The sequence below is a fragment of the Meriones unguiculatus genome, chromosome 16 (assembly GCF_030254825.1).
Source record: "Meriones unguiculatus strain TT.TT164.6M chromosome 16, Bangor_MerUng_6.1, whole genome shotgun sequence".
In the NCBI taxonomy this organism is placed as follows: domain Eukaryota; kingdom Metazoa; phylum Chordata; class Mammalia; order Rodentia; family Muridae; genus Meriones; species Meriones unguiculatus.
Genome location: NC_083363.1, coordinates 28,508,172 through 28,517,681, shown reverse-complemented (window position 1 = coordinate 28,517,681; position 9,510 = coordinate 28,508,172). Strand labels below are relative to the sequence as shown.

Below are 9,510 nucleotides of genomic sequence, written 5' to 3'. Positions count from 1 at the left end.
GAAACTGGGATGTGGATTTAATTTGGTAGGCTGGAAGCCAGCAAACCCCAGAGATCTTACTGTGTATTCCAACCCAACACAGGCATGGGGTTACAGGCATGAGAAAGTATGAATGTTGAGATTTGAACTCCAGTCCTCACTATTATGCACTAAGTGCTCTTAACTACTGAGCTCCCCCTCTCTCCCTCTCTTCCTCCTTATCCTTTTACACTTTCCCTTCCTCCCCCCCCCCCCTCTTTTTTCCAAGACAGGGTTTTCCTGCATAACACTGAATATCCTGGAACTCACTCTGTAGACCAGGCTGGGCTCAAACTCAGAGATCTACCTGCCTCTGCCTCCCAACACTTGGGAGGCACCATCACCACCTGCCTTGAACCAACTCTATTTAGAAACTTAAAAAATAATTCTTAATTTGTTCTTCAACTATTTCACACTTGCATATAATGTGTTTTGATCAAAATCATCCATCCAACCCCCAACGAGGTAGGCAGATCTTTGTGAGTTTGAGACCTGCCTGGTCTATAAAGTGAGTTCAGGACAAGTCAACGCTACACAGAGAAACCCTGTCTGGAAAAATGTTCCCAGCATGAAAACATTTTGTCTTGTTAAAACAAAGATTTTACAATTCAAATTTCCAAAGTATTTTTAATTATTGTTTGTGGGTGTGATTAATGAGGCACAGTAATGGGAAATCAAGTTTGTTCTGTCTTTCTACCATTTTACATGAGTTCAAGGGGTTAGAACTCAGCTTCCCAGTCTGGCAAGCTACTTTAGCTACTGAGCTATCTCATAGGCTTTAAAGGAGTATTTTGGAAAATTTAGAAAACACAGTGTCAATGCAAAGAACAAAACAAAACAAAACAAAAAAACCAAAAACCAAAACCCAAAAACAAACAAAACAACAACAACAAAATCCAGTTTTCATCTTAAAGGGAATAAGTTTTTATTTTGTTTTCAGTATGAGTAACCATGGCCTGGAAACACAAATTTAGGTTACCCCAAACTCCATCTTCTGACACAGAGGTGGGCAAGAGGCTGTTCTGGAGCCTAACCTAGGCCAAAATAGGTGTATGCAAGGGGTGAGGTGCATAGTAAAGAAACTGAAATGGACACTCTATGGGTGAAAAAGGTAAAGTTTATTCCAAACTACCAACGTTGTCTTCAGGAAAAGGAGAGAGAAGGGAGCTGGGAGAATGGGTATCTGGGAAGGAGGGGAGCCTAAGGATTGAATGGGAGGGGAGAGAAGGGCCAGGATGCTGGCAAGGGCCTTTGAATTGTATAGCCAGTATTTGTAAATAGGGACTAGGGGAGCCTGGAGGCTAACGTAGACTTTGATATGCCTATAGGCGCCATAAGCATTTGTTAGATGCACAGCTATTTGTCCGTTTCAGCCAGAGGCAAAGGAAATTACTCCTTTTGGCAGATAGGAACCTGTTTCACAAGTTCCTGAGGAATGCTGGCTTTTATCTAACCGCCAGGAATCCTCGACAATCCAGGCTGAACCTGGGTCTAGACTCAATTTGGAGTCAGTGGGTCAGTCCTTTTTGGGGGGAGAAGGACCCTTTGGATCTACAATAAGGTAATTATTCTCTGGACCTGCACCACTTCAACCTCTCCACTGCAGTTTTAATCAGTCTTTGCTGTCACAGCTTCTTTTCAAGAATTCTCATTTATGACAGTTTATTCACAATCTTGAAGCTATTTAAAAAAAAACAACAAAAAAAAAAGATTTGTGCGTACCTGAGCACGTGTGTACTACCGGGATCAGAACCTGCATTTACATAGATCCCTTGGAACTGGCTTCTGGGTCCTTCGGAGTTGAAACAAGCGTTTTTACCCGCGGAGCCATCTCTCTAACACAAAGATTTTACTTTTAATATTCTAATATAACCCGTTCTGCTAATTGTTAAGTCAAAAACAGGCCCCCCAAAAAGGCAGTGCTGCAGACAATGTCCTAGTTTCTTCCCCGATTCTTACCAGGGAAACAGAAATTTAAATTCAGCATTCCTTGGAAACCTCGTGATGCCTGTTTCTGTTTGTCAGGAAAGCCACCACTTCCCTTCTCTGCTTCTAACGGTCAACTAGCCCCAGCAGACTGCAGCTCACCATGTGACGCTAGTATTTCCACTGTTTTTTTTTTTTTTTTTTTTTTTTTTTTTTTTTTTTTTTTTTTTTTTTTTTTTGCGAGCAGAAAGTCACAGTCCAATATTAACCTTATTCTACTGAAACCGGGGGCAATGATGAAGTTTGTCTCCTTAGAAAGGAAATCAACTATTAAACTTTTGACTAGATGGAGCACCGAAAAGGTCGGATTCTTAGGACGCTGTAAGCAACAGTGCCATTCTGGCTAACCTTTGTGACGTTCTACTAATGAAATAGATAAAAGGAGTTTTTTTTTTTTTGCATTCGTTTCAAAAACAAAAAACAAAAACACATACACACACACAAATAAAAAACGGTAACTTGGTCTGAAAGCGGAGGCAGCGAGCAAGCGCGTCAGGCCGCAGCGCGGCGCACAGTGATGACGCGCGCCGCGCGCCGCCCGCCGCCTACACCGCCCCCATCGGCTCACGACGGAGCTGCGTCACCGGTGTTCGGCGCTCACCTCCTGGAGACGGCAGTCGCTGTAGGCCCAGAGCTGGCCTCCCGCTCTCGGGGAGCCTGGTCGGCGGCGCGATGAGGCGCAGCAAGGCCGACGTGGAGCGGTACATCGCCTCGGTGCAGGGCTCCGCCCCGTCGCCCCGAGAGGTGAGCGGGTCCGGCTTGGCCGGAGGTCTGCGCCGGCGTCATGGCTCCCGGCGGCCTCGGCTCCCGCTAGAGTGGAGGCGGCCGCGGGCGTCGTGGCGCTGCTGAGCACCGGAGGCGTGGGCACCGCGGTCGCCAGCGTTTCCTCTTCCTGGCGGGCCGCGGGCCCTGGCGGGCCTCGGCGCGGTAGGCCGGCCTGGGGCTGCCTGTGGGGCGCGTCCGGCCGGTGCCCTCGGCCTCCGGGATGGCTAGGCCGTGCGGCGGAGGCCGGCTCTCCCCGTGGGCCGTGCCGCTCGGCGGTGGGCTGTTACCGTTGTGTGGGTGGACGGAGCTGGAACAGCCGCGTTCGCAAGGGCGCGTCAGCACAAATGACACGGAAGGCCCGTAATGAGTCTTCTCTTGCTGTGCCGTACTCCTTACATCCCCTTGCCCACACTTTCTATGGAAGCTGCTGTTCTTTTGCTTTGTCTAAGTTTTTTATTTAAAGGAGGAAGGTCAGGTAATTTTAAATTTCTTACAGGCAGTAGTTGCGGTGCCTTAACATCTCTAACGTTTTTCCGTAACATGTTCTGTTGTTTTGTTAATTTGTGTTACATTTATTTTGGGTTCTTCAAGAGTGTTTGCCCATGGAGAGAGATGTACAAAGTATCTAAAGTCAGTTTTTTTTTTTGGGGAAGGGTGTGGAGTTGAACAAATCTGCCATTTGTAAACTGGGATTTGGTAGAGTATAGACTCTTCATCAATAAAACGGAATTTTGAAAGTGTTAACAAGCATGATTCATGTTAAACATTTGGGGCAGACCTTGAGATACAGTTAGCTAGGACTTTATGTACTACAAATACCCGATTCATTTGTATATTATTTTTTAAATTCTGAAAAGAAGTTGTCTCTAAGGGTTTTGTGGCCTGTTGGGATTACAGACTTGTGCCACCTTGCCTGGCATCTTGTTGCCTTATTTAAAGTGGTTTTTTTTTTTTGTTTGTTTTTGTTTTTTTTAAGGAAGCTTCTACGGTTAAATAATTCAGTCCAATAAATCAACTCGCCCCCCTCCCCAAATTAGAATCCAAAGTGATTTTAAAAGTCTCAAGTTCATTTAGTGCCACAGGTGGGAATCCACCCCCACCTCCCACCCCAGACAGGGTTTCTCTGTGTAGTGCTGGCTGTCCTGGATTCACTTCGTAGACCAGGCTGGCCTACGAACTCATAGAGATCTGCCTCCCTCTGCTGAGTGCTGGGATTGAAGGTGTGTCCCATCGCACCATGCTACCAGTATTTTGTGTGTGTGTAAGTATAATCTAAGGTTGGTTTGTGTTTGTTAGTATTGACTTGGATAGTGACAGCTGTAAGAAATTTCTCATTTTAACTAGTTTCTCTCACTAGTCACTTTAGTGGCATTAACATTCATAGTTGTATTGTTCAACCGTAGACTTTTTGAAATTTTTTTTAATTACGCCAAACAAGTTTTATAACCATTAAGAAGTAAGCCATGGTCCTTTTTTTCCCATGTTCCTGGTGACCTCTTGCGTTCTGTATTTTGTGTATTTGATTATTTTGATTTTTCATGTTTGTAGGACCTTATATTTGTCCTTTTGTATCTAGTTATTTCACCTAGTATATTTTTAAGGTCACCCATATTGTAGGAGGTGTTAGTGGTCTCACTCCTTTTTGTTTTTTTGAGACAGGGTTTTTCTGTGTAGCTTTGGAACTACCTTTGTAGACTGGCTAGTCTCAAACTCAAGAGAGCCAGCTGCCTCTGCCTCTTGAGTACTGGGATTAAAGGCTTGTACTACCACTGTCCAGTTGTTTTTGTTTTTTATTTTGGGGGGGGTCTTATTTTTTAATGGCTGATAATTATATGTGCATATTGCCCTTCATATGCCACATTTTGTTTATTCATTCACTGTTGATTGACACTTGCTGTTTATATCTTTTGCCTAATACATATAATGCGAACATTGATGTAAAGTATTTGAGTGCTTGTTTGTAATTCCCTTGAGTTACACCAAGAAATAATTACTGGACTATATGTTAACTGGTGTTTTTCAGAGGAGCCCCCAAACTCTTTGTAGTGACCATACTTTTTATATTGTTGCTGTCAGATTATGGGGCTTCAGTTTATCCATGCATTTACCGATGCTTTGATATCTAAGTTTATTGACTTAGCTGCATTTTATTTTGTGAGCATGTGTGCATGTGTGTGTATGTAAGTAAGTACATGTGTGGAAGTTAAATGAAAATTTACTAGAGTTGGTTCTCTCCTACCATGTGAGGCCTAGGGATAGAATTTAGGTCTTTAGACTTCATGGCATGTGCTTTTACTCACTGAACCCATTTTGCCAGTTGTAATTCTCTTCAATCTTAAAAAAAAAAAAAAAAAAAAAAGCCCACACTATGGCACATGCCTGAAATCTCAGCACTCATTCAGAAGCAGAAGCAGGTGGATCTCTGTGAGTTCTAGGCCAGCCTGGTCTACAAAGCAAGTCTAAGGCTACACAGAGAAACTCTGTCTCAAAGAACAAAACAAAACAGAATAATTTCTTTTTATGTGTATGGGTATTTTGCAAACATGTATCATATATCATACATCATATATATCATACATATATATATCATGTGTGTGCCTATGTCCAAGGAGGTCAAAAGAATGATTCAGATCCCTGGCATTGCAGTTACAGATGGTTGTGAGTGACAGTGTAGGTGTTGGGAATCAAACTTACATCCTTTTAAAGAATAGACAGTACTTTTAACCACTGAAACATTTCTCCAGCCCAGTTATCAAATGATACTCATGTACTTTACAAATTATATTAGTGGTATATCTCCTGTTTGTCCTTCTAATGAACTTGCAAAAGCACCTCTAGTCAGACATACACATTGATTATATAGTTTAATACTTTTTAAAAATAACTAAACAGAATGCCGAATCACAACTTACTCTGGCTTAACTAAGAATTTAAGTGGCTTAGAGATTAAGAGCACTATTGCTCCTGTAGAGGACCCCAGTTCAGTTCTCAGCACCCACACGGTGGCTCTTAATTACAATTAAGAGTTCCAGGGGTTACGTCACTCTTTTCTGACCACCTCTTTTAGCATCAGACACTTGTGTAGTGTATACAACCTACGTGCGGAAGAAGCACTCATACATACAAGATGAACAAATTGTAAAACAATTTGAAAGTAAAATTTAACTTGCTACTGTTTTGTCATGCTCAGTTTTCAAATGCAGTCTTGTAAGTGTGAACCTTTGTAAAGTTGGGTAGCAGAAAGAGGTATTAATAAAAGCTGGGTGTAGTAGCTCATATCTGTAATCGTAGTACTTTGGAGGCTGAGCTAGGAAAATCACTGAGTTCATTTGCAGCCTGGGCTATAGTAGCATGTCAGGTCAGTTTGTGTTAAGAGTTTGAACATGGCTTAAAAACATGTTCTGTTACACATGATAATTTGATTTCTGGGTTGGTAAGATGGCTCAGTGGTTAAGAGCACTGTCTGCTCTTCCAGAGGACCTGAGTTCCATTCCCAGCAACCACCTGGTGGATCACAACCATCTACACTGGGGTCTGATGCCTTCTTCTGGCATGCAGGTGTACATGCGGATATATAAAATAAATTTAAAAAAAGAAAATTTGGCTCCTTTCCAAAATATGGAGAAAAAGATTGGTTGTTTAATGGATGGGTTATTTAGTAGGCATTTCTTGAAAATTGATAGTTGGTTACTGACTTTTTAGAAACAAAAGCTCCTTTGTAGGCTACTCAGAAAAATAAGTGTTAGAATTCAAAGTCATTTTAGAGAAACTGAAAGAATATAGGGATGAAGATTTTTATCAATCTCAAATGAGAGTGGTCTTAGCATAAGAAAGAGTAAACAGCAAAGAAAACATTTTCATTGTTTAAGAAATCAGTCTGGAGCCTGGTGCAAGTGGCGCACGCCTATAATCCCAGCACTCAGGGATGCAGAGGCTGGCAGATTTCTGTGAGTTCGAGGCCAGCCTGGTCTACAAACTGCATCTAGCACAGCCAAGGCTACACAGAGAAACCCTGTCTTGAAAAAAAAAAAAAAAAGAAAGAAAGGAAAAAGAAAAAACAAAATCAGTCTTGCTTTGGTGACCCCTCTACTGCATATTAAATTATCAGATTAAAGAAATGAAAAAACAAAAACAGCTGTTCTTAGACATTTAAATACTGAATAGAACAAATGGATGAAAACTTTATGAAAAGAGTGAAATTTTATATTCTTTGAACTCTTTTTGAAATTAATCCCAAGGAAGTCATGCCTATGCAGATTTATTTGTACTTCAATATGTTTTGAGTACCACCTGTGAGTTCATGCTTGTAATCTAGACATCAGGGTTCTACCAAAGTGGACTCTATAGTTGAAGGGATGGATTAACAAGTACAAAAGCAATAAAAACGAACGGGACTTTGATCACTGCCATTAAAGATAAAAGCATAATGTTGTGGTAGTTACAATGGCAGTGCCCCGCCTGAATCAGTGAGGACACTTGGAGACTAGCTATCTGAAAGAGTGCTGTATTCTAGGTGTTCTTTGAAGCCGTCAGCTAGAATGTTCTGATAATGGTTTAGGTTTGTTAGTTCAGACACTACTATCTCACTTTAGTTGAAGGATGATTGCTGAAACAGCTTGTCAGTAGCAGAGTAAGGTTAGTAGGTCTCATGAATGTCTGAACCAGTTCTGTTAGCAACAGTCCAAAGATAGGTAAATTATCTTTCACAGGAAAAGGATTGCCTCCCCCCTTGAAAAAAAAAATCCACCCCTGAATACTTGAGTATCCAAAGCCACTGGCAACTTTTATTTTTTGATTTCATGTATGTGAGTAATTTGCCTGCATGTCAGTTTATATACCACTTGCATGCTTGGTGCTTATGGAGGTTTGAGCTGGAGTTACAGATGGTAGTGAGCTGCCATGTGGGTGCTACCCTTAGTTAGCCACTCAGCCATTTCTCCACCATAATCTTGTGTGTAGCTGTATTTTGGACTTGGAGTTTATGGTAATAAAGATCAAGGGTATGAAATAGATTTATGTGAAGAATTCACATTTATTTCAAAGCCAGGTATGGCACATGTTTGTAATCCCAAAACTTGGAAGGCAAAGGCAAGTGGCTCTCTTGAATTTGAGGTTTTTCTGGTTCTACAAGAAGCCTTCTTACACATGGTAGGAAAGGAGTGATTTTGAGTGTATGTCCCTTTCCCCAGAAAAGCTGGTTTTTACGTGCTTATCTGTAAAGTGATGTCAGTACAGCAGTACAAAGCATTCTGGTTAACACATAGCTAAGGTGTCCCTAGCTTGTCTGAGTAAAAAAAAAAATTTTTTCATTTTGTGTGTGTGCACATGTGTGTGATGTAGCGAAAGCTTGTTTTGTTGATGGCTTTGAACTCATCCTTTTGCTTCTACCTCCTGAGTACTTAGGACTACAGTGAACTACTTTAGGACTAAAGTGAACTACTTTACCTGCCTTGAATTGTAGCTTCTGATGTCTGTTTGAACTATTCTTGAATTTGCTTGTTATGATATGAATTATAGAATTTGGAACCACTACCTTTTAGAACATACATGCATTTTCAGGCATGTATGTCCTTTTATATGAGAAATATTAGTATTAAACTTGTTAGTCATTTTTTTTTATTCTTTGAAAAGTTGCACAATATTTCAAAATGTAAACAGTAAAACCATTCAATTCTTTTTTAGAAGTCAATGAAAGGATTCTATTTTGCAAAGCTGTACTATGAAGCTAAAGAATATGATCTTGCTAAAAAGTAAGTGCCAAACTGGAAATATGTTTTAATTTTTCATCCTTGAAATAAGAAAAACTGCTAAAGAACACAGTTTACTTAAAGTGTATCCTGTGATAAGGGATTCAGTCACTCTCAGACATTTGTTCGACTGAACCTAATGAGTAATTCTTACTGGCTTCTCTTTATATCTAGTGCAGAACATTTTTGGCTTAAGATACTTTTTCTAAAATTACCCTTGGGTAGAATGAAAGAGAGCATTCCTGTATGTAAAGTTCTTCCTGGTTGGAAATATGTTGCTTCAGTTAGTTGGAGAGAAGCAACAAACACAGTCTTAATTCTGGCAGGGAATAGCCAACCTACCAGCTCAGTACTTGCTTGCTGTCTTATCACTAAGGTAAGAGACTTGTGATTTTAATTTCCCTACTCAGAGTAGCCTAGAGGAGGAAGTTAAAAGGGAGACAGATTATAAAAGCAGTTATAGGAAGAGAGGACTGCTAGTGAGAAAGACTGTAATACTGATTTTACAAATATAGTTCTTTAGAGTCACACTTAGCTCTGATGAATTTATGTTTGAGCAGGGACTTTGGTTTAATCCTTAGCAACCCCTCCCCACTAAAGGAAAGGGAAATGGAGATCTTGTATTATCTGAAACACTAAGGCTGTTAACTATTTTTCATTTTCTTCCTTAGTTTTGGTCTTTGGTCTTTTTCTCTTACATTATTAATGAACCTAGAAGATAACTGATTTTTACTTGATTTAATATTGCTTGGTACAAGAAATAGAAAATAGATGCTGTTGGATTAGTGGGTAAAGTTGCTTACCAATCATTCTGATGACCTGAGCTGTACCCCTGAAATCCATATAGTTGAAGGAGAGAGCCAGCTACTACAAGGTGTCCTTTGATTTCCATATATACACTACACTATATTCACTCTCAAACTGGTGATGGAAACTGTTTGACTAATCAAGTACTTTTTCTTCTGTTCAAATTTAGCTGTGTATGGTACTTAGA

At 40.6% G+C, this 9,510-nt stretch overlaps 1 protein-coding gene across 2 annotated transcripts in view; it reads left to right on the top strand.

Annotated features, from left to right (window-relative positions):
• Window positions 1–2,580: 2,580 nt before the first annotated feature.
• LOC110560706 (E3 SUMO-protein ligase RanBP2) overlaps window positions 2,581–9,510 on the top strand; it is a 53,014-nt gene continuing 46,084 nt past the window's right edge. For both annotated transcript variants that reach the window (XM_060369561.1, XM_021656716.2), the window contains exons 1-2: window positions 2,581–2,748; window positions 8,452–8,519. In XM_060369561.1, the coding sequence (XP_060225544.1) occupies window positions 2,677–2,748; window positions 8,452–8,519 (140 nt within the window). In that variant the 5' untranslated portion in view covers window positions 2,581–2,676. The remainder of the gene's footprint in view (window positions 2,749–8,451; window positions 8,520–9,510) is intronic.